The 25,351-nt window shown below is 49.1% G+C and overlaps 1 protein-coding gene across 1 annotated transcript; it reads right to left on the bottom strand.

Moving 5' to 3' along the window:
* Positions 1–1,074: 1,074 nt before the first annotated feature.
* On the bottom strand, positions 1,075–17,898 carry Igfbp5 (insulin like growth factor binding protein 5). Its single transcript, XM_028870018.2, is given in 5 exon segments — positions 1,075–5,531; positions 6,186–6,305; positions 6,920–6,987; positions 6,990–7,148; positions 16,765–17,898. Coding segments are annotated over 5 exon segments (813 nt in total). The 5' UTR covers positions 17,099–17,898; the 3' UTR covers positions 1,075–5,399.
* Positions 17,899–25,351: the final 7,453 nt, after the last annotated feature.

Genomic DNA, 25,351 nt, shown 5'->3' with positions numbered 1-25,351 from the left:
AGCACTGCATGCACCTTTCACAGTTCATTTCTACCTAAAACACAGTGTTCGGGTCTCTGGCTCTGTGATGTGGAGGGCTGAGAAGCGCCAGGGAGATGCTCCCAAAGGACCAGTGTGCAGTGAGAAACGAGGCCCCATTTACCGTGGGACCACAAGAGGTGGACACCTCCCAGAGCCTCAGCATTGAGTTGGGACAGGATGGACAGCTCACTGCCTTGATTTCCCCAGCTGTGGGGGGCCTGTAGGATGTCGTCAATGGCACACTTAAGGGGCGGTGTACGGCCCTAATATCATTGAGAATAAACACGGGCCATGCAGAATTGGGCAAAGAGTCCAAGGGCTGAAAGAACCTAGAAAGGAAAGCCCCAGGGAAACTGAGGCAGAAGGCAGAGGGTGTGGTTAAACCCAGCAGTCAGTTTATAGCTTTGCTTTTTCCCTGGGCATAAACAGGAGTAGCGGGTACCTGGGAGGAGCTGAAAGTAGGATTCACCTGGGCCAGGAGTTTCTATGCATTAAGAACTTGTGAAGGATTGGTATAAGTGACTGAGGAACATTCTAGAAATGTCTTCCTTAGCTTCTTCTCCAAGGAGAAGAGAAGGTGATTTGTCTAAGGGTGGGTTAGACCACTGGATTCGCTGACAGTGGTGGAGATTAAATTATAGCAACAACCGTAGAACACGCGTGTGTTCACGGTTCCATGTGCTCCATGTAATTTGGCTCCCTATAGTCTCTCAGCAGCTCTGTAGGGTTTAGCTCGTGCCGCAAAGGACAGAGAGTTCAAGGAAGTGGCAACTTAAGTAGAATGGGTGCTGTCTGTGGGGACCGGCCTTCCTCCACTCAGGGACCCTCTGGAGGGCGCACACAGGTCTGGATCCTTCCCCTCCTGTCGGCAGCCTGGGTGCTCACAGAGCCCTCTGCCCCAGGAGGAAGGCGACGCAAGCTAACTGAATGCAGAACTTTATTAAATGAATGCTTTGTCACGACAAAAGACAAAGATCGGGGGAGTAACAAAAATTGTAAGTTGAATAAATAGAATACAGTAATTGTCACTTGGCAATAAAATGTGAGATCTTCTGCGTTTTTTTCTTTTTTTTTTTTTATTTCCTTAAGTACAATATGCTAAACATGAGCCGAGCTCTTCCACATTGGGGTGATTTCTTTTCCCGCATCTTGTTTTGCACAAACTGGTTTGTTGTTTTATTATTTTTTCATCCATTTCACCAGTAAAAAGTATAAGTATTTTTTTTTCAAGTCAAAAACAAAAAAAAAGAAGAGAAATCAGAGCTATGGTGTCTGAACGGAACACTACAAAGACCTACAGTAATATGTGCTGTGGTTATTGCTGTTGTAAAAACAAAAAATGAAAACAAACAAACAAAACAAAACCCAAAACAACCGGTAGACATCTCGGAATCTGAAGGAGTCTTGTCTGAACTGCGCTATCCGGTGACAGGCTACTGTGTGACGGTGATGATGGTGTTGGAGATGGGGCCGAGGCTGGCGACTAGGGACCAGAGAAGTGGGGTGAATGGATGCAGGGTGGCTAGGGACCCCTTTCCAACCGGCCCCCCACCTTTCTTTCCCCCACTCAGAAAGACTTAACAGCGGAGGCCGGAGTCTGTGAAGTGGCTAAAGTCTATACTCCATTAGAAAACCAAGAAAGTATGATAAAAGAGACAAAAACCCAGAAGGGAGAAGAAGGCAGAGTAACAAACGGTGCAAGGATTCTTGCACTTTAGTGGTTACAAAATAAAGACTGTACAGCCCCCAGGCTCCTGGTTGATAAAAACCTTATTCCTTTCTCCTACCATCTTTCAAATCGTAGCCTCCTTTCTCTTGAAAGCCAGAAGGCTAGAGCGTCTCTTCTCCTTGGCTCATGCCTCTCTCAGGTTGTGGTTACCCACCAAAGCCCTCTAGGGGTCTAAGGGAATGGAAGGACTACTGCCCTGCCTAGGAGGGGCAGGGGGTTTGGAGGTTGCCACAGCAACCCGATCTTCTAAGGAGCTTGGTGGTGAGGATGTTGCCATGGAGATAGATCGTGGTAGGGAGAGGGTCTTGGAGGGAGAAGAGGAGAGACCACAGAAGGTCTCCTCAGACTCCTGTGGGGCAGATGTTCCCAAGCCTTGTCTGTCTAGGCCTGGCCGTCAGAGAAACATAGAGTCTTCTCTTCCCCAGGTTCCCTGCTCTCTTCTGGATGGTCAAGACTGTCTGGGGTGGAGAATCGGTCCTGGCTAGGCCTCTTTCAGCTGACCTGGCCGTAGTGGGAGAAGAGAGCTATCTTTTCTACTGCTTGAGCGAGGCGTTTTTCAAAAGAGAAAGGAAGAAGCCTTCTGGGGGGGGGTGGGGGTGTGGGGGTGGGGACAGGCAACACTTAGACCTATGGCTGTGGAGAAATCCAGATTAGAGGCCTCTGATGGAGCCAAGGGCTAGCCTGGAGCCAAGAAGCTTTGTGCTCAGGGCATGGTGGGGCCATTGCAAGCCTGCCTTCTCTCCCTGTGACATGGGGAAGGGCACCGCTCTTCTCTCAGCGACCCCATTCCCATGGTCTCTCTATCCAGACCTCCCATTTGGAAGGTTTAGCTCCATCTGCCTGTCAAAGGCAAGCTTCCTCTAGGGAGAGATTAACTGCCTAGGCATGTCTTTCCCTCTGAGCAGTGGGGAGACTCACAAGTTTCGGGGCGCAGGCTGAACTGGGGAAGGCCAAAGTGTCTGTACAATGCCCTCCACCCGTGGCTCACAACAAAGAGTCCGTGTAAGGGGCAGAGGCTCATTCAAGGTCCAGCAAGTAGTGGGGTGAAGAGAACACCCCCCCCACCCGGCTCAGGAGTCAGGTCCAGAGCCGGGAGGGGTAGGCAAGCAGGCAGTTCCTGGCTCAGTCTTTTCTTAGGGGTAGTGGTACCCCAGTGTATCCACTTGGCAAATCCCAGTCATACGACTGCTCAAGATCCAGAGAAATAATGGCAGAAAGAAGAGCGTCATGGAGAAGGGTTAGGATACTGGCCTAAGAAGTACCGGAGTGGGAATTGGGAGGCTGGGGACATTGAGCAGGGAGATGGGTGCTCTGACCCTGCAGGTCTGGGAAGTCCTTATCCTGCCATCCCCATCCGACCCTTTGTCTTATGAAGATCAACTACCTCTTCCATCCCCAGTCAACTGTCCTGTCCAGGCAATAGGAGGAGACATCCCCTAAGCTCCAGAGCCATCTATTTCCCATCAGTCGACGTATTTCTCTTCCTCGGCTGTCCCTTTTGGATGCTCCAAGTTCAGCGTTGGAGGGGGCCCTCAACCATGCCATGCCATCAAGTAAGAGCAAAGAGCTGTGTCCACAGCACAAAAGGGGCCTCCTGTACCAATGTCCTAGCCCCCTTTCCTGGCAGGCTGTCTTCAGTCCTCGAGGACAGTCCTAAGCCACCCCTTTGTTGAAGAAGCCAGTGGACAACGGAACTTCTTCTTGGATCAAAATCTGGCTGGCCCATGACAACAGCCGTGAAGTCTATGCCTGAGTTGTCCGGGCTTCCTGCCATGCCATCCTCCACTTCAGAGAGGGTGTATGGATGGGGCAGAGTCGACGAGCGCTTGGCTTGAAAGATTCTTTGGCCTCAGTCCCTTCCTACGGGCTGAAGTTGACCTGAAGTTGTGGCATCCGGGGCACATCCACTTGTCCCTTTAATACTCAGTCAGGCTATCGATCCTCGTTTTCAACCATGCGTCTCAGGTCTAGATCCTGCCTCAATTACCCACCAACTGGGCTCTGTGATTGAATTGAGCTCATTTTTACCTCAGAACCCCCCCACCGCCACCGTCCTCTCAAATTCCAGATGGTTTATTAGCTGGGAGAAACCAAGAGAAATTCTCTCAGCATTTCCCGCTTTCTGTCTCTTTCCTGTCCCCCAGCCCCTCGTTCCTGCTCCATCTTCTACTTCTCTCTGTGGGAGCCCCGCCCCTAGCCCACCGCCTCATCCTTGGCCATCTCTCATGTCTGTTTCTCTCTGATCTGTCAGCCTGGCATCTGAGGAAGGAGCCTTTCAAAATACATTTCTGAACAGGTAGAAGGAAAGGCCTGGGCAGGCCAGTGGGTGAAAGATGGATCTGGTGGGCTTATGTATCGTGGTATAAGACAGTTACTTCCCAAGGGTGGAAGGCTGAAATGGGATGACCCGGCTGAATAGTTGATGCACCAACAGGGGCTGGCAGCTACCTGGCTTGGTGGATGCATTTAAACACAGGTTGGGAATCATGAGTCGATCCGACTCCGTGTCCCACAAAAGAGCCCAACTTGTAACTCACAGGACAGGCTGCCCAGAAGCACGCGAAGCTAGTGTTCTGGGCTGTATTAGTTGACTATGGTTTTTTCCCAGAATGAGGAAGATCTTCAGTGCTCTAAAAAAAAATGACTTTGAAGAGGTAATGCAAAACTTTGAAAGAAAAGAAGAGGGGGAAAATAAAGAAAATAGATTCATACGCCTATATACGTCTACATGGAGCCTGGTAGGTAAGTATAAGCTCCTTTTCTGTCTCCGCCAATCCTCCTCCTCCACAGAGGCTGCTGGGCCAGCTTTGAGTCTAGTGAAATCAAGGGCTGGAGCCACATCCTCCTGAATGCTTGCTGTCACCCTGGAAAATCAAGTCTTTCCAGTGTTGGGGGCAGGTACTGATTTCTAAAAAAAAAAAAAAAATCTCCATCCAGAGTAAAATTTGTACGCGGATCGAGTTCACTCATCCGTGGGGGGGGGCGACCTTTCAGCAATCACTCGATCTCCATTGTTTTCAGAGGGATGGAATGCATTTTAGTGTTCATAAATTTGGGGGAGAAACCGCCCTGCACAGGTAAGAGGAGAGGCGGGACAGGGGTCTAGCCATCCCCTGGCTGACTGGAGGAAGCGACAGACCCAAGAGAGAGGCGCTGATACATCATCTGGTTGGTTCCTCACTGTGACCAGTCTAAACTGGGTGTCACTGAATGCCGCACTTTTGAGTGCCCCAACCTCTCTCTGACCTCTGGACAGGGCTGGAAGTGAAGGACAGATCCAGCCCTGGTGGTGGTGCCCTCTCTGCCTCGCCGTTTTTCTTTTGCTCTCTGTAACCCTATCGGTCTCTCCCTTTTCTATACCAATGCTTTTCTTTCCACCTCTCGATCCCTCTTGCTCCTTCCTCTTCTTCCCTTCTCTGTCCATTCAACTTGCTTCAAAAAAAAAAATAACATTTTTGGGGTTGGGGTGTGGGGGGGAGTGTCTCCTTAGCCCTTGCTAGAGATTCCGAGGTCCTCAGTTTCCTCAAATATATATGCATATATATTTCCCCTAAATGAGATGAAATGAGTGAGCGTCCTGGGGTGGAGGGAGGCGCTGGCTGGAGTCGGGGCTGGGGATAGGAAAGGGGGGAGGATGGGAGGGGACGCGTCACTCAACGTTGCTGCTGTCGAAGGCGTGGCATTGGAAGTCCCCATCGACGTATTCCATGCCTGGCAGCTTCATCCCGTACTTGTCCACACACCAGCAGATGCCACGTTTGCGGCCACGGGAAGGCTTGCACTGAAGGAAGAGGCAGCAGGCAGTGAGAGAGCCGCACCCTGAAGCCCTCTTCTTGCCTGAGAATTGAAAGGGGGTACACCCTTAGACCGCTCTTGGGTTTTGGTGTCTCCATCTCACCAGAGAACCCAGAGACAATTGTTAGTTCAGGTATCCTGCCCTGGAGGAAGTAGGCCCTGCAATCTCCCTTTGGCCATTCGCTTTGGGACCACCCACCTCACATCCTCCGGGGATCAACGAGAGAGGACCCCGGCCATCAAAATAGGAACCATCATCGCTCTGTGGCGCTACCATGTGCCAGGCACAGCTTGAGTTGGGTCACGTAGCAGGAGTTGTTCTAAGTGCTTTGCAAAGTCAGGTACCACTGACTTTCCCTCAGCAGGGTGATGGTGACTGCTAGTCCCCATATCACATGAAAAACTAAAGACACAGAGGTTTTAAATACCTGGGCCAAGGGGCCACGGCCAGAAGTGACAGGGTCGAGATATGCCCCAGGGGATCTAGCTTGTGACTTCATTTAGATTAGGGGTCCCTAGGGGTATTGTCAAGGCATCCAGTTAGAAATGTAAAGTGCTTGGCGTCCACTCCAGACCTGCCAATCAGAAGCCCTAGAGGTGAGGCCCGCCCGGGAGCTGGGAACAGCGGCACAGCACGTACCTGCTTTCTCTTGTAGAACCCTTTGCGGTCACAGTTGGGCAGGTACACAGCACGGGGCACCATGCGTGGGCTGGCTTTGAGTTCCTGCAGGGACGCTTCCATGTGTCTGCGGCAGGGGCCCTGTGAAAACAGGAGGGATGAGAGGTCTGGCATGACCCAAGTGGAAACCACTCAGATGTGCGGTCCTCTGACTCATGGGCGGCATCCAGAGGGACTCCAAGCGAAAAGTCTATCACCTCTCATCAGAATCTCTGAACGTTACTTCTCCCTCACCTGCCCAGTGCCTTGGTCATACAGTAAGCCCACACATAGCCAGGCATAGAGCCCTGCTTTCTTATCTTTCAACTCGCCATCAACTTTTCTACCCTTGCAAGTTATGAAGACACAGGTTGAATGCTCCAGATGTGCTAGGACAGTTAGTGTTCAGTCTCTCCCTGGGACTGGCCATAGCTCTGGGGGTCGCATACCTCCTGTGTGCTCACTGTTCTAATAGGCACTTTCTTTAAAAGACTACTTCCGTTTCCACTCACTTGGATTAGCCCTCAGTCTGGATAAATAAACTCAAGTTCTCACAAGCATCCTTCCAGATCCTCAGCCGACCCACCTTGACCACATTAGGTTCTTAGTTTGGTCTAGCCTATGCATCTCCTGCGGCCATAGATGTTCAAGTAAGTGCAGGTACGATTCGATTGTGGAGGTGGCCAGGGCCAGGAGAGAGACTCCCGAAGACTCACCTGCTCAGATTCCTGTCTCAGCTCAGGCGCAGGGTTGACTCTGGGGTGGGCAGTGTTCTCTGCACCCCTACAAACTTAGACTGGGTCAGCTTCTTCCTGCGGTCCTTCTTCACGGCCTCGGCCTTCAGCTCGGAAATGCGAGTGTGTTTGGGCCGGAAGACCTTGGGGGCGTAGGTCTCTTCCGCCATCTCGGAGGTGGTGGGCTCCTCATGCTCATGAGAGTCTCTCTCTGCAGGGAGATGGAGTCAAAAAATCATCAGCTTCTGAGGCCAGAGAGCAGTGTCTAGAGACCAGGACAGGAAGGTTTGGGGTCAGAGGCATCATAGAGGCTCAGAGAGACGTGACGAGGTCTAAGAAAGCAAAAAGGGGGAAGACTTCATCGAGGATTCTTGACCAAGTCTCACTAGCACACGACGGAAGGCAGGCTAGAGAAGGAAGGAGACGAGGCAAGACCCAAAGCAAGTGAAGGTGATGGGAAACAGTTTGCTGGCTGGCGGCATGGCTCAGGAAATGAGGAAGTGACTAGAGACAGAAGATTGAATTGTCGGGACCTGGAGATCTGGGCCAAGGGAAGAAAACAGGGCCCAGCCCAGACATGGACAAGAACAGCCAAGTGTGTCCTCTTAGTAAGCCTGTGCACTTTCGAACAACCGGGCGGAGTGGTGAGGGATGTTTGGACCTGGGTGTCTAGCGACAGGGGCAGCAGAGGAGGGTGGAGACTCTGCTGAGGACAGAGAGACAGGAGAGGCACAAAGCAGGTGGAACTCGAGGCCTCAGCCATCCACACCACCTCCCAGCTGGCCCTGCGCCGTGCACTGGGCCCCGGGAGGCTGGGCATTACTCAGCTTAGTCTGAGAGGGGCCGACAGCTGGCGGGAGCCCGACCAGTTATATATAGGCGCAACTTGGTGACAGAGTCTATACTTAGCTGACTTATGACCTTTAGAAAAAAAACAAGTAGGACTTTGTTCATGTGTCTGTTAGTCTCTTAGTGCCACCTGCCTGGCCCATCTCAGGACACATTTCCAGTAAGTTCTTTTCTCAGTGGTACCTGCCATTCCCCTCTCAGCTCCCTGACCTTGTCACCTCAATAGATTATGAGTGGAGGGAACTTAGGTGGCTGTCCCCAGGTGGTGTGTCTAGGATGACCCACAAGAAAACCAGGATATGTAGAGTCAGGAAGGTTTAGGGGCCCAGATTACATCACCTTTGCTATTCAAATACTCAAAAAAGGTAAAAGGGTCTCGGGATACCCCAGCATAATAAAATAGGGTGAAGGAAAACTCACACTGTCCCTCAGACACCCAGAAATGGTGACAGCTAGGTATCTCTGATATGAAAGATGAGGGGGAAAGAATTCAAGGAAGTTGGGCTGAGGGGAAATTGATAAGGAAAGAGGCGTTTTGGAGAAGGCACTGTCGGGTGTCTCCAAACTCCCAGCCCAAAGGAAGATCTGGTGTGAGTGAGGGGGAGGCATCTGGAGATTAAGCCTCTCCTGGTTAGAAGAGCAGAGGACACCAAGCTCCCAAGCACATGTTTCCTCTTGGACTTGTCAAGCTTAACGCACTAGGCATCGGTTCCTGTTAGGAGGAAGCCGCTGGAGGTTTTCGTGGATCCAGAGGATTTCATCGGGTCGGGTGTTCATGCACAGGCGAGGAAGAGAAACAACTTCTGGAAAAGGAAGATGAGGGGCCAGGAGTACCGGACAGTGCTGGGGGCAGGCTCTCCCTGAGTCAAGTTCAGCTGAGTCAAGTTCAGGGTGGGTCTCTCAGCCCCGCCCCTTCAGTGTCTGACTCTACTGTATCAGAACCTGCTGGGATGTATAATCCCAGGCTGACTGGCCAAAGGTGGAATTTAGTACTCTAGGGATTAAAAGAGGATATCTTGGGAGGAAGCCAATTTTCTTGACCGTGGGACTTGGGGACAGAATGCAGGAGGAGGTGTGTCTAGTCTGGCGGCTCTTGGGCAGGTAGAAAAGTAGAGTCAGAGACCTTTCCTTAAGGAATTTAAAGGACTTTTTTTTGCCAACTCTGGGCCTCATAAGTCTGGGCTCCTGGGGGTGCCTACACTCACTCCCCTCATCTGCAGGCTTCTTGCTTGTGAAGGGCAGGCTTAACATTTTGACGTGCCCCCCAGTTTTTGGTACCACTTCGTCCCATGGAATCGAGAAACCTGTTACTCAGGCAGTGGGAGAGTCGAGTACCAAGGATACTAATCAGGGTCTTGTGGTCACCTGTAGACTCCGGAGGGACAGTGGGAGCTTGGAGGAGGGCCAGAGCAGAGTCAGGAGGATTAAAGGGCTGGAGAGCAAGCCTGGAACTGGAATGAATGCCAGCCAATCCCGCTCAGCTGCCTGGTGGCCGTATCATAAACAGGAATTTATTTTTGGAAGGTTTGGCTTTTAGATGAGAGAGAGAGAGAGAGAGAGAGAGAGAGAGAGAGAGAGAGAGAGAGAGAGAGAGAGAGAGAGAGAGAGAGAGAGAGAGAGAGAGAGAGAACACAGATACCCTGGCTACCCCTGAGTCGTTTCACCAAGAGAAAACGAACTGAGGTTGCTGAAGGGATTGAGGTGGGGTACAGGAGAACATTTCCAGGAAACAAGCAAGGCTTTCAGAAACAAGCAGGGCCATACCTCCAGATGGCCAGTAGGTGGCGCAGGAGACCGAGAACCCCCTCAACTCGGTGCACATACGCAGGGACCATACAATTTGAAAATCTGGCATTTGGGTGTCTCCCCTTCCTGCTAGTTTGAGAATCTTATCAATCCATTCTCCCTCTTGGTGTTCCTCCAGCATGCACTGAGAAGGTCGGGGGATGGACAAGAGAGAGCTTGTGTAGGTGTGGAGGACAGTGGGGCCACGGCGTGTCTGTGTGTGTGTGTGTATGTGTGTGTGTGTGTGTGTGTCCGTCCGTCCGTCTGTGTCCCAGAGTGCTGTTTCTCAATCAGTGACTGGAAGGTGTACCAGCCTGGGTGAGAAACACACCCAGGCTCTCTCCTCCCTCAAGATGCCCCTGGGAAAGGTTTCTGCGAAGGATGAGAAGTGTGGACCGCTCAGTGTCCTCTTCCCGGAAGTCACTGTGGCAGAGCTTCTGACGTCATGATCTGACCCAACAATTAAGAAAGGGGTTTGTGCTGACTAGTTTTGTCTTGTCCCAGTATTTACCCTGGGGTCTGTTCTGAGTCTGCTGTGGCTCTCTAGCCCTTTGTAACACGCCTACTCTATCATGAACACATGCAAAAAAACCAAAACCCACCCCAGGGGTCTCAGTTGCTCACTTCCCATTTCCAGTGCCCCCCCCCCTCCCCCAGCCACATGTTGTTGGCTGCTACTGTGCTGGACCAGGCAGATACAGGACACTTTCATCATCACAGTAAAGTTCTACTAGATAGCGCTGGCCCAGGACGACAGGGATCAGTGTCTGGAGAGGGCCAAAAATAGGCTAAATGCTCTGCCCGCTCCTGGCCTCGTCTTGTCTCTCAGCCAATAGGCAGCCTCCTGCTCTTTGCTGTAGCACTAGGCTTCTGGGAGAGCCAGAAACTTGCTGTTCATGTCCCCCAACACGTAAGACGCGTTTCAGTCTCCCCAAGTCCGACTGCTTCCCAGCTGCAGATGGATGCCAATTAGCTCCACGGCACTGTGTGAGTGCATTTGCATACAGAGAAAGGGAGGAGGGAGTCTGGGCGGAGGCCTGGCCCACAGCAGCTTCTGCCCAGCCCCAAGCTCTCTCCCGAAGATCCCCGGAAGCCACCATTTTCTTTTCCTCTGTGGTCAGTAAGACAGGTAGTCTCCATGGATTTTAACAATCAGAATGATGAGCTGAGCTTCCCAGAGGAAAACAAATGTACGCAGCTGTAGCCTAAGGTGGGAGGTGGCCAGAAGGGCTCATTTAATTTCAAATGGCTTAACTTTAGATCTTGAAACAGCTTGCTCACTGGGAATGTTTCAAGTGTGTTTGAGACAACATACCGTAAACTTTATGACCCAAATATATACATCTGTATATATATGTATAATATATATGTAAAGTGACATTAAAATCGTCTAAATTGAGGTCTTACATTGTAAATATAAAAAGATGTCATGGATTTCCAAGATAGTATATGAAAGAATATTGATGGTTTCATTATCATTGTTTGGGTACATGTTGAGATGATAATATTTTGGGTATGTTCCGTTAAAACACACAACTAAAATGAACTTCCTCTGTTTCTTTTTAACCTTTGAAAATCTTGGATGCTAGAAAAGATAATAAAAATGGTGGCCCCCGGAAGATGAAACGGTGTGTACGCATGTGGCTCTGTGTTAGCTTTCGGTCGGATGAGCATATTCTAGACGCCTACACACACCTGTAGTGGGGGATGGAGAGATGTTATAGCCCCGATGGTACAATTTAGAGTTCAAATAACCGGAACCCATCTAAAGCCACACACTGGCAGAGACATCACACGAGGCCCTGTTCTGAGGGCATTTTTAGTGAAGGCTTTAGGGGTCGGCGGGGGGTGGGGGGGTGGGGGGGTGGGGGGGGAAGGAAGGCCGTTTATCTGACAGTTTAAGTTGGGGCCTAAAGGGTAAGATAACCTATTTGGTTGAGCCTTAAGGCTCCGCTGGTGGGTCCTACTGGGAAGGTAGGCTGGTGTCCTTTGCCTATTTCCCCAGTAACCCCAAAGGGGAAAGCTTCCTCAGCCCCTGGGCAGGTTAGGGTGGCTCTTGGCATAGCCTCAGGTTAACCTGGACCCCCAGCTGTAACCTCTCAGCCGAAGGCAGGCCTGCTGAGAAGCCTGTACATCGCTGGCTCACGAGTTGTTCTTTATCAGCCTTGGTGGTAGATGGTCCCTCCTCTTTGTGACGTAGAAACCCTGCAGTCACCTGTATCACCCCATCCTTCCTCGGGTCTCATCACCCTGCTTGCCATCCCCCGGGGAAGGCCTGTGCCGTGGGGCAGCTTACCATGGGCAGTAGACCACTGAGGTACTATGTTCTTCAGAGAGACAGGAAGCAGGGGCAGCCACAGGGCTGCCAGGGCCTGTCAGGAGAGCTCCCTGTGTTCAGGAAATGAGGTTTGGCCCGCAGAGCTGGAGACTGTGCTGAATACCATTCCTTCAAAACCCTCCTTGCTCACTTCCTCCCACCAAACCACTGGCCTGAAAAGGGACGGAGGAAACCCCGAGAGCAAGAAGGTGTGATAGCCCCAACTTTTGGGTCATTTCATTGCCTCTCCAGCCCACAAAATAGAGCATCCCGAAGTGAAGGGTTTTTCTTTTACTTTCAGAATGCCTACCACTGGAGGGTAGCATTTGGCAATGTTGGCCAAAGGTCTGGGTTAGACCAGGTTAGACCAGGCCTAGGCAAGAAAGAGCCCGAGTGATGACTGAACGAGCCAGAAATAGCAGGACAGAGCACCACAACTCCTAGTGAGGAGCCGAATTCAAATCCTGACCACCCCAGATCTTGTCTAGGGCAAGTGGCTTCCTGTTTCGGGTTCCGTTGTCCTTATCTGTAAAGTGAGGACCGTAACCATGATGGTAGCTGTGGGTTTCTTCTAGCTTTAATGTTCTTTGGCCAATATCCAGACAATTCCTGGAGAGATGCTATGGAACAGCTAAGACATGTGGCCAGTCAGGAAAGACCACTTCTCCTTACAAACAAATGTCTAGTTATTCATCTGGATTTATGGTGTTGTTGTTGTTGTTGTTTTCCCCCAAAGAAATAAGTGACATCATAATAGAAATCATGGCTGGGGAGGGAACCAGGCATCCGTGCCGGCTTCCTTGGCTATTTGCTTATTTATTTCTGCAGACATGTGACCCGTCTTGTTGCTCCGAATACCCTACCCAGCTTGGAATTTAAGGACAGTCTGAGAATTGCTACTTTGCCTACAACTAAATACAACTACATACTACAACTAAATACAACAAACTACAACGAAATAAAACCCCCCTCCCACTTGACTATTTGTGGCTCCTTGTATCCCCCCCCCCCCCCCGCCCGCGCTGGGGGTGTCCCCTGTTCATACTTGGTTGTGTACAGCCCTGCCAGCTTCTGAACGTGGTGTGGCTCTGGGGGGGGGGGGAGTCATAATCCCTTCTTTAAATTTTATTTTTTTCTCCACATTAAATACCTTGAAGGTTTCATAGACATTGACTGTTCAGGTACAAAGTGAAAACTTTTTTTTTTTTTTTAAATATATAAATCCTCCCTTCCGTCTTTGTCCTCCTCCCTGAATTAAGAGACCAGGACAGGGTCAGCACGCTTCCATGTCCTCTGCTCTGACCCGCTCAGCTCAGTGACCTCTGGCTGGAGGGTCAGCCTGGCCCTGGCCCGTGCAGCTGCAGGCCCACCTGCTTGCTCAGATGTAAAAAACTTCTGCCCTCAGGGGATGCCTCCGAGTCTGGGGAGTGGGAGTGGGGGGAGGGGAGGGCATTGAAGGGGAAAAAAAAGGGACTTGGAAAGAATGAGAGCTTCCCTGGGCCAGCTGTGCTGGCTCCTCCAGGCCTTGCTGACGCAGCAGAAAGATGGGGGCAAAGGCAAGAAACGTCAAGTTAGAGCGCCATGCCCCGATCATCATTGGCCCGGCTCTCCGTTCCGCTTGGCCTCAGCTCTCCCAGACTCGCTTCAAAGGGAGGCTGTGCGGCGGGACAGGAATCTGGCTCTTTTCAATTTTCCATGATCTTGTTCAACCCAGACATGGATTTGGCCAAGAAGCCTTTACTCTGGATTGACTTCAGAGTGGCGTTTGGACCAGGGTTGGAGCTGAAGCCCTGCGGATGGAGGCCAAACCCCTCCAAGTAGCGAAGGCCGAATTCATTTTCGTTTAGGTAATGTCCTCTTCCCCTTTCTTGCCCAGAAGCACATTTTATGTTTCTCTTTGCCTTATTTCTCAATGGCAGGATTGATATTTACAGCCCTCTACTCCCTACATCTCAGATTTCAAGTCTCGGCTAGCCCAGGAGACACTATCCAGACCCTCCAGTATGCTCGGCTCCCACCACCAAAGCCACAGGCCCTTTCTAGACACAGCCTCAGCAAAGCCTGCGCCTTCCTTGACCCACTGAAGCTCACTTTTATTTATTGCTCTTGGCCCTAGAAACTCTTGTCTCCCTCGTCCCTTTAGCCTCACACACACTGCCCTCTGTTTCTATATCTATCTCTGGTCCCAGAATTGGCCAAAAGAAAATGCTGGGCTAGGCGCGCTCCCAAGCACCGGGCCATCTCTAGGCCACGCCCTCTCCAGTTGCCAAGCAACGCACCCAGCAAAACGCTGGGCTCCGGCTGCCTGCATACGCCTCCCTCTCCCAAAGCTTTGGCTGCCTTCCACCTCACTCTCCTCCGCTCCTCACTTCTCATTCTATAAACACACTGTGCTGGGGGTGTTACATAATGCAAATAATATATGACTATATAATACGTACTTTTGGTTGCATACCAAATATGAATACAATATATGTATATTATAGCTTGCATCCGCGGGAGAAGAGGTTATGTCCACGCTCACACTACTCAGATTTTGATGGTGGGGGAGGGGGCCTAGGGAGCAGGAATTTCTTCTGAAGGACCCAGAGGACATCCCCCGCTCTCTTCACTATCCATTTTCCTCTCTTTAAGAATGACGTCACCTTTAGCTTTTTTTTTTTTTTCCTTAAGGGATCCAGCTAATGGCTCTCGGGTTGAAGGATCTTCTCCGAGAGCCCGCTCTCATCCAAGAGGAAAGCATCAACCTTCGCCGCTGTGGACAGCAGCCAGGGCGCAACCGCAGCCTGCTAGGCACCTGCCTGAGGCGGGCTGGGGTCGGGGAGAAGCGTTGGGGTCGGGGAGAGAGCGAGAAGAGGGGGCCGCTTCGGGTTGGTTGTTGAAGGTGAGACTGAAGCAGCTGCAGAGAATTCTAAAGCGACCCGGCGCGGAACAACCCCCACCCCCCACCCCGTGTACGTGTGTGCGTGTGTGTGTGTGCGTGCGTGTGTGTGTGTGTGTGTGTGTGCACGCGGGCGCGTGCACTGGGTTGGCTTGGGAAGTTGGATGCTGCCGCCGCTCTGCTGGCCCAGCATTTGCGCGCGCGCGTGCGCACACGTCTCGCCCAACTACTCCCAATGAATTATATGGCTGGGCAAATAAAAGTGGGGCCCGGATACTGCGGAGTCATAACTTGCTCACTTAAGCAGTGATGGGATTGCTAGCCACAGCTCTTGTCTCCAAGCCAGGTAATGATTTCCTACCGTTTCGGCGGGCAGGAATACAGTAAAAATAACCCGGGAAATTTGGTCTCTGGGGCTTCTGAGGTTTGTACGCTCCCCTCCCTTTCATGATGCAACTTCTTGGGACAGCCAAAACCTGCACTTCCTGGGGAGAGATGCTGAGCTCTGTCCTTAGGTCTTTAGTTTGCATTTAATTTTTTTTTTTAAATTACAAAACTCCTCACTTTGGAGTGCTTGGGAATAATGGAGGACGACAGGTAGTGAGAAGGCCTTTGTCTTTGTACGGAACTGCACCAAATAAACATTTAGCCAAGTCTTAACCTCTCCTAGCTCAGATTTTGTACATCGTTGATTAATATATATATATAAGAAGATAACTCCCCAGAGAAACCTAACTTGAAGCAGAACTGTTCTGATTGAACAAGAGACTCTGCCAGTCATTTAAACCACAGACTCCAGGCACACAGAACTTGAAGGCGGGGCAAGAGGGGCGGGGCAAGAAGGGGCGGGGTAAGCGGAGGGGTGGCTCCCAGTACATGGTCTTGCTGTCTCCGCCCCTTGAATTTTGCATTCTGCGTTTCCAGGGCCCCTCAGGCATTTATAGCCACACTCACTTTTTAGTCTGGCTTAAGTGATTGGGGGTGGGGGGGGGTGGGGTGGGGGGTGCTTGGGTGCAGTGGAGTGGGGAGAATGGAGAGGGCAAGCATCCATTGGGAACTTGAGGATGTCTTCAAACCTATGTCCTTTTTTTTTTTTTTAATCTTAGGTAAAATCTGAATTCAGGAGGGGAAAAAAAATCATTAGATTCAGGGGCGAATAATCAGCACAAACCCTTTCCACGCTCTATCCCACGCCCTATCCCAGCACTCTTGAAGTATTCTTTCTCTTCCTGGGAGGAAAATAAAAGACACGTTTTACAGCCTTATGTGGTTTTTACCATCGATCATATTCATATCAATTTAAAAACAGCAAGTGTACATGTGGGTGAGGTCTCAACACCTCTACCCAAAAGGCATTAGTTATCAAGATGTAGGGCGTGTGTGTGTATGTGTGTGTGTGTGTGTGTACACTCGCGTGCACTCCTGACCAAGTAAGAAAGGAGGGATAGATAAGTCTGGAGGCTACAGGATGGGGTGCGTGGCTTGGAGGGATCAAGGTAGAATTAGCTTCAAAGATGCGTAACGCATATCCAGGCCCCAATTAAAGTGACCTTTTAACAAAAGATTCTTTTTTTTTTAAGTTTAGGAAGAAAAGTATGGGGGTGGGGTGGAGAAGGGAGTTGATAATTTAACCTGTTCTTTTTCAGAGTGGATACACGGGATTTGGACTTTGAGACTCAATAGGAGCTCAGGAGTCAGGATTGCCACGAGTTAGGAGTGGGGGAGGGCCGGGCTCGGGTGGAGGCTGAGAGGAGATGGAGCGCAAACTGTAAGAGGCTGGGTTAGACAGACGCCTAGGACAGCAGGATCTGCCAGGAGGGCTCCAAATGCAAGGTGCAAGGACGCACCCCATCTACTCCCAGGAGCTACCCGGGTCTAAGCCACTTGCTGCGCAAAGCGCTTGGGTCCCAACCCTTCCCGGATCCCCACCCGTCCAAGTCCCCCCACCCACTCCCCGCCCGTGTGCGGTGCAGCTGACACCCCGGGAGCGCTCACCTATCTTGGTTTGCTCGCCATAGCTCTTCTCGTTGAGGCAAACGCCGCGGCCGTGCAGCAGGGCATGCAGCGGCTTCTCCTCATCCTGCCGGGGGAGGCAGCGCAAACCTTGGGCGCAGCGCTCAGTGTAGACGCCACACGACTGCCCCTCCGCCAGGGCGCAAGTCATGCAGCAGCCGCAGCCGGGCTCCTTGACCAGCTCGCAGCCCAGAGGGCTGGGGGGACACATGGACAGAGCTTTCTCGTCGCAGGGCTCACAGTGCACGAAAGAGCCCAGGGCTTGAGCCTGGCCGGCATAGGCGGCCAGCAGCAGGAGGACCGCGCTGAGCACCATTTTCTCGGAGTCTCGCTTTACCTTGGGGCGGGGCAGGAGAGCGAGAGTGCGTAGAGAAAAGGGCCAGGAGGGCTCCCGGAGATTTTTGGGTTTTTTTAAAAATCTCTTGCAGGTAGAGCAGGTGCCCTCCCCCAAACACTTGCAAAATATGAGGCAAGGAGGATTCAGGTGCCTGCACGCAAGTCCCAGTTGCAAGGATTAAAGACTTGCAACAGGTTGGGGGTGAAAAAAGGAGGCGCGCCAGGTGCACGCAGAGTGAGCGGAGACCGAAGAAACCCCCAGGCGGGATCGGGTCAGAATTGCAGAGGTGGGGGGACCACAAAATTGCTCACCCCAAAGCAACAGAAATAATGAGCTTGGAGGCTGTGGAAATGGGGGTGATGAAGAAAAAAAATGGACTTGGCTTATTTTTTTTTTCCTTGTTGCTTAAAGTCTAAAACGCACCCCGACTCCTCTCCAAGCCTCGGCTGCGAGCAGCGCCCCTGCGGCAGAACAGGTAAGAGGCGTCGGCAGCTGCCAAGAAGATAGGGGGAAAAATGTTGAAATCAAGAGAAAAAAAAAAATCAGCAAAACTCCAAACCTCACCAAACCTGGACCCTAACACCCCTTGTCTCCTACTCGGCCACCACCTCTTGGAAACCCGCAGGTTCTGCGTGAAGTCCGGAGAAGGGTACAGACCGAGGAGGGGATAATGAAAAGGAACAAAAAAAGGGAAAAAGCCCAAACAGCTTTGCAGCTCTTTGCTAGCTCTTTTTACCCCCTGGCAGAAGTTTCCAAAGAGACTGCGGGCTCTGGTCGAGCAGGCGCTTTTAAACAGACGGCCCCTGGCTGCCAGCCAGTTATAGCTGCAATCTGAGCTCCCCAACACCCAACCCATGCAAGGATGCCAAGGAGCTTTGCAGCACAGACTCACACGGGGTGGGGGTGGGGAGAGGCCTTCTAGACACACGGGGGCTCCCCTTCGCTCCCTGAACGGTGCCCTCCGCCCCACGGAATGTACGAGAAGGGCTTGGGGGACCGGCTGGAGCTACAGAGAGCTGGGAGAAGGTGGGGAATAGCCGATAGGCATCTTCAAGAGCTGGCTTGAATACAATGGAGTGACTCCGTCCCCCCCACAACTAGCCGGGACACTGGCTGTCAGGATTCACATTTTCTTTTTAGCCATGTATACCCCCCCCCCGCCCCCGAAGTCCTTTCCAACCTTTAGGAAAAAAAAAAAAGCGTCTAAGTGACCACTGAAGGTTTGTGTGCTGTGTTTGGGGGATAAGTAATGCACACAAGCCGGTGAAGGGTGTTGGGACGAATTTAAAGGGAAAAAGAGGAGGGGTGGGGTAGATTCTTCCCTCATCAAAAGTCGGGGAAAAGGGATTAAGGCAAGAGCTTGCAGTCGCTGTTGTTCTGGTGGGGTACTGATTTTAGTTATATTCAGTGGTCATTTTCCTTCACCTACATAGCTGACCAGAGAAGCTCATGGGTGTGTGTTTTACATGCACTTTCAAGAAGGGATTCCCATCCAGCGTTGTTTGTAGTAGTGACTGAGACTGGAAGAAATGCTGTGGGCTGTCAGTATTATCTGGTGTCTAAGGTGTCCTTGCCATGGACACCTTAAATGTCCTTTTAAATGAAAGGAAGGTAGACGAGTGATAACCTTCGTGGGGTTACCAAGGAGCTCTTTCTGTGGGGTAGGCTGTTCCTGGAGTGATGGGGTGCCACACTGCAGGAAACCTTGTCCTAAGGTTAATGTGTGCCAAGGAAAACTGCTCAGGGTAGGACCTTGTGCACAGGAGAAATCCCGACCCAGGACCACACCATGCCACTTGGAACCCCAGATCGCTGGTTGGCACTAGGGACCCTTCGTTCCTTAGGAAAATGAAAGAAAAACTAATGCGTGAAAGAAGTGATGGTCTTAGCTTGTTTTTTGGAAATGAATTTGACATGATGGGTGGGGGGGCTGTAGACTGCCCACCACAGATGATAAAGAAATGACCAAGTGACTATCTCTGGGGAGTTCTTGGGGTGGGGCTTTTGCCTTTTCTCCAAGCTCCTTCCTCCCTTGCTGAGCACTCTATTCTTCTTTTAGAAAAGGGGCTGCATTTCATGAATTTTGCCACTAGACTGCACCCTTATCTATGATAAGAATTCTTTCTGGAGGACTGCTTTTGAGAAAAGATTTCCCTTGCTAGCTCTATTTGGGAGTATCTCTCCTGGTGCCGTCCACACACTCCCAGGACCTGATCCATATTCTCAAGTCTGTTTGCCAAAAGGCACAATTCTAAAACAAGTCCGGAAGTTTAGTGCTTTGGCACCTATTGCCAAAGGAGTTTTAGGTGTTGGCTAGGAGACGGAGGAAGAGCTGTGTGTACTGACTTAAAAAAAAAAAAAAAAAAAAGTGGGAAGGTTTGTTCCAAGTGTTTGTCTCTACTGTTGGAAGGCTTGGTAATGCAGGGAGCAAATCAGTGTTGAAAAATTGAATTGAGATGTTATAGACGCAAAAGCGATCAACTGCTATTTTCTCATTTGAATCGAGTTCAGGTGAGAAGAGTGGTCATACACGGAGGGGATGGTGTGGAGATGGCTTCAGCTCAGCTCAGGGTAGCATTTGAGATAAGTTGGAAAACTAGGTTCTTTTGAGGGACCCTAAATTACTCAGTTTCTGTCATCCTGCACTCTCAAAAGATGCCCTCCAGGGACACCTTTTTTTTTTTTTTTTTTTTTTTTTTCCCTCTTAGCTAACTTCTTGTGACTGGAAAATACATTATGTGAAGACCAGGAAAAGAGGAGGAGATGGTTCGTAGAGAAGCTAGGTGGGTAGAGAGAAGAAAGACAAGATGGTGTGGGGATCAGGGGATCTGGGGATCTGGGGATCTGGGGATCTGGTCCTTGGACAGTGGGCTCATGGGAAGAGAGCGATAACTGTCTGTGTTAAGCAACCGTTTTGATCACCACTTCCAAAGGGGCAGAAGGAATTCAGAGACAGGCACTGCTCTTCAAGGTCTTGAGAGGAGAACAAAGACCCCTCAACAACTGGGATTGTCTGCAGGAATTTTGTCCTAAGAGAGGGGACTGGTGAGGCGACTTTTGTGCTCAACAGTCCTTATGTGACATTAGGTGAGGAGGGTGTTGGGTGTTGGAGCGTATGGGCCTCCCATGATTCCATTCTCTCTGGCCTCTATTCCAGAAGCTCCAGGCTCTTTACAATTGGGATGGGGATGGCAGAGCTAACATCAACAAGTGTCATTGAGATGGCTAGCTTATTCTAGTTAGATTCAAATCTGGTTCTACTCCCAGAGACGTCCTTTACTGCTGCCTTAATTTTGCCTCCATGAACTTCCCTGTTTATGTGTAGGTGAGCTCTGATGCTTGTGTATAGAAATGCCTTTGAGTATCATCTTCTTGGAGATGTTGAAAGTTAAATAACATCCACCATATTCCATACCCATCTGAGCTCACTCTCTCCTTAACTTTGACAAGAATTAAGGGATGATTAGAACCAAGCTTCAAGAACTACAAGGGAATGAAAGATTTGTGCTGTTTACCTGGACAACTTTCAAAGGGCAGAGGGCACTTTTTAGCTTACCAAGCTTACCAGGCCTCCATAAGCTGACTATTTCTGGAAGATTTTGGCGCTGTTTCAAGGGCAAGGATGATGTCTGCTAACAGGGTTGGGAGAAGCAAGAGAAGCTTGTTTACATCATCGGTTCCACTTTCAAGATCTGGCCATTGGCTTGTCTATTTCCCAGACACACACCTACAGAGAGAGGAGAGCGTGTCCGGTATACCAACACCACTGTCTCCTCTGGATCCTGCTGTACGGTAAACAGGCACCAAGTCCTCAAGTCCCTCCCTGGTAAAGAAGTTCAACAGGACCGAGTCAGGGCAGAGGAGTTTCTCAAGGCTGCTCTGGTGTAATGACTTCGCTGAAGGCTAGGTGGCAGAGCCGATACATCATTGAAGACCTGCCTCCATCTCTTTTTCACCCCGGGGAAGAAGCCGTGCAGAGGCTAACAAGGAGAGTTTTAACAAAGGGGTTAGGCACACGGGAGAAAGCAAAGGCTTGACAGAGGGGCATACTTGTGTACCCATACCCTGTGGGTACCTTTATGTGCTGGCAAACCTACCCACTGCTCCTGGAGTTGGCACCACATCTACCTGAGCTACAACACAAAATCATCCATGTCCCACTAGCAGCTACTCCCGATTTACGCTGGAGACAAGGTCCCTCCAGCTTGCACGGACTGTGGTGCCTCTGCGTTCATCAACGCCAGCCCTAGACCTTCTCCGATGAGTAATTAGAACGTGATCTCCAACAAAGTGCATGACACTTCCCCCCTTTAGATTTTCTAAAATGTTAATTTGTCTATCTCACACAATCAGGACCCAGGAGGTCACAGCCCTCTGCTCAGAACATCTTGCCATTGTGGCTGGGGACTTTCTCAAGAATAACACGGTGTCGTGGGGAACATCTCACCTGCCTCACTCTCTCCCATCCTCTGCTGGCATCTGCAGATAACCCTGGACCCTTTTGCACAGTGGATTTGTGGGTTTTATATGCTATTTCTTATAGAAAAGACAATGATCTTGAAGGTCAAACCATGTGCTGCTTTAAAGTTCAAGTTTTATAGTGAGGCTCACTGCAGCCGGCGACTTAACTGGAGTTGAAATTGACCCTGAGGCTGACTGTTATAACAGAGCAGAAGCCAGCTGTGACTCAGAGTGATTTGTATCCCTATGTGAGCAGTATATGCATTCACGGTTTTACGAATTAACGTTTAGAAGGCTCTGGAGCAGATCCAGGCAGATAGGGGCAGAGCGGAGCTCCATAAATACAGTTTGGGCCCGGAGCCCTCCTGTCCTCTCAGATCACGGGATCTGGCATGTTCCTACAATAGGCAGCTCAGAAGCCGTGTTAATTTTGGAAAATGAGATTAACCAAGAAAAGTGATCCGTTGTGACTTAGAAGACAGGATGGGAAGGCCCAGCTCTGGAGGGGAGAGAGAAGTGAGCAGGGAAATGGAGCAAGAGGAGAGAGCTGGAGCGTTTACAGCTTGAAACATGTTTAATGTAATGAGTTTGAGCTATGAAAAGGCCAAATAAAACCACAGTGCCTGGTGGGGTCTGGGTTTCATCACAGTTCAGCGGGGAGAGGGTGGAAGGGTCACCACACAGGACAAATTTGTGTGAGCTGGGAGAAGATGGCCTTCCTCAAGCTATCTTCCTTTTAGGCATCAGAAAGTGGTTACAAAACAACAGACGTTGGAGTCTTAACCATAAATTCTCGCGACTGGAGAGCTGGCTCAGCAGTTAGCAGCCTGAGCTGCTCTTACAGAGGGTCTAAGTTGGATTGCCAGCACTCATATATGATGACGCCAGCTTCAGGGGACCCAGTGGTCTCGTCTGGCCTCTTCAGGCACCACAAACATATGCACACACCCCCATCCATATACATCATAATTGAAATGAAAATAAGTCTTCAAGTTAAATAAATTCTGACTCTTATTGGTAACCTTAAAATTGCACACACCCTAAACTTGCACAAATATGCTAAAGTCTTAATCTTAAACCAGAATTTACTTAACATCTCTTAAAGAAAACTTAAGTCAACACTCAAACAGCCATTTTAAAAATCAAACATTCTGGCACAATACAGTCCAAACAAACAAATAAACAAACAAAATAAGATAGCAACAACAAAATACCCCAAAAAACTCATTTGTTGCTGAGAGAAGATGGTATGAAAATATTAAACTTCTTTTTTCTGTAATTGAACCATCTTGCTTCTGTAAGAGAAGAAAACTGTGGTGTACAGTAAAGTCAATGTAATTCTCAATGCACAATAGTCTCTAGTCCACATCCATGTCAAATCCATCAAAAATATAAATAAAATCAACCAAAGCTCCTAATGCTACAAAAAATGTAGGCAATACTAATTTAGTATGTTGGCTGGTGTTAGGCTGAGAGTTTGCTGGAAAATAAACCAATATCTGTGATTGTGATTTAACTGTCATGGTATAAAATTTTTGAGTTGGGTGCATAATGGCTAATGTCCTGATTGATAATTTAATCCTTCCATTGTTGCTTAATGAACACTACAGTCTTGCCTTACACAGTGTTTTTGTTTTGTTTTTCAAGACAGGGTTTTACTATGTACCTCTGGCTGCCTAGGAACTCACTCTGTAACTAGGCTGGCCTTGAACTCACAGAGATCCACCTGCTTCTGCTTCCAGAGTGCTGGGATCAAAGGCCTGTGCCACTACCATCTAGTTTCACAGTGGCACAGGCCTTTGTGCCACTTTGTCTTTCATAAATAGTAAATCACATATATATCAAATAATTATTTTAAAATCATTTTTTATGACTTATTATTAGTAGATATTTGATTTATATATTTATTTCATATACCTATGTAGTCAGGCAAAAAGAGGCCATGAGTATGAGTTTGCAATAAAGGAATTGGTTAGAGTCAGAATTTCTACCAGAAAAGTCCTTAATCACATGGGAAACAAAACCTTCCCTTTGGCAGCCTGGCTGTGTCACCCAGCCTTCACTCAGCCCTTTCCCACTATCTCAAGATATTGACAAGGTGAGTTGGGGGTGTGGCACAGCTTTGATGTCTCTGGAAATGGAAAACGTTCTTCGGCAGCTAGATTAGAACGTGGTCACCAAAGTGATCTAAGGTGCATGCAGTTTTCAAGGTTACCAACAAAATGAAACACAGATGATGCACACTTTAATGCAACGTTCAGAGAACATACCTATAGACTGTTTCTTAAATGTGAGTCATGTCCCTACACACATGGGGTCACGGAACTGAATGTGGGGTCCATGAAAGATGTGGCAATAGTAGAAGATTTCTTAAAGTGCAAGGATTCAAAATGAACTCAGAATCAAAAGTGTAATGAATCCACGATGCTTCGGGCAGTACTCCCTGTTGCATCATGGGACTTCACCACAGGTTCTTCTGAACATTCAGTGAACAAACTTCTCATCGTACATACCGTATTGTCATACACACCAGTGTAGACTGCATGAAACACATGGGCTCAGATTGGAGACTTTTGTGCATTCAGAGTTGTATTGACATCACTGTACACTCACAGTTTTCTTACAGAAGCATAATGGCTTAATTATGGAGAACAAAGACTTCATGTTTTTATACCATCTTCAGATGAGTGTATCTTCAGATTATATTGTGTTAGAATGTTTGATTTAAAAGATGACTTAGTTTTTAACTTGAGTTTTCTTTATAAAAGTGTCAAAGTGTCAAATGAGTTTTGGGTTGGGATGAGGACAGAATTTCTAATAATTTCTGAAATGGCTGTAAACATATTTCTACCACTTCTTAAAAGCCATGCATTTTTATGAAGCAGTGTTCTCAGCACTTCCAATTTTAAAGTAAAAATGTCAATCAACTCTGAAAAATTTGCGGATGCCCCGTGTCCTTCAATATTAAGTGTTAATATTTAATTATTTATGTAAGAAGGAACAAACATTTATCTCATTTCTATGCAGAGTTTCGTCTTTTATTACATTTTACTTTGTGTGTGTGTGTGTGTGTGTGTGTGTGTGTGTGTGTGTGTGTGTGTGTGTGTAATTCACGGAGTACATGTGGAAGTCAGAAAATCACTTCTCTCTACTATGTGGGTACCAGAATGTATACAAACCATGTTTAAGGGGAGTCCTCAGACCCAGCAGTAGGTGGCCAATACAAAATAAGCTCAGTGGTATTTTTGAAGATTTATTGTGTCATAAAGCTTTGTTTGGGCATTTTTTAACCTTACAAGTCTATGTGTGACTCTGTACCTGCATTTCTTGTGCCTTTTCTTTGGTTCCCCCCACCTCTGTTTGTTTAGTTTGTCATATTCTAGTTTGTTTTTATTATATTTACTTCTTCTTATCCTTTAGGTGACTGTTTTCAAATTAGAGCAAGAAAAGTGTGCGTTTGGGTAGGTGGGGAGGATCTGGGAGGAGTTAGGGAAGAGGAAACCATAATCATTAATATATTATATGAAAAAACTATTGGCAATTAAAAAAAGAAAGAGAGAAAGAAACTCTACTGCAGAACACACTAGTCTGAGAAACAATGACCTACTTGCTTGGTCGCGGATCTGATTATTCAAGATGGGCAACATGCACAGTATTCAGTGATTTCTTCCTTGGTCTGAAGTCATCAATGTCCCTGCCTTTAACAACACAAAGAATGCCAGGTCTAAAGCTAGGCTCATAGTTCCTCAGAACCTTGAGCTTCCGAGAACT

Source organism: Peromyscus leucopus, chromosome 13 (assembly GCF_004664715.2).
Source record: "Peromyscus leucopus breed LL Stock chromosome 13, UCI_PerLeu_2.1, whole genome shotgun sequence".
Lineage (NCBI taxonomy): Eukaryota > Metazoa > Chordata > Mammalia > Rodentia > Cricetidae > Peromyscus > Peromyscus leucopus.
Note: the sequence above shows the minus strand (reverse complement) of the source record. Positions and strands in the feature narration are given on the sequence as shown.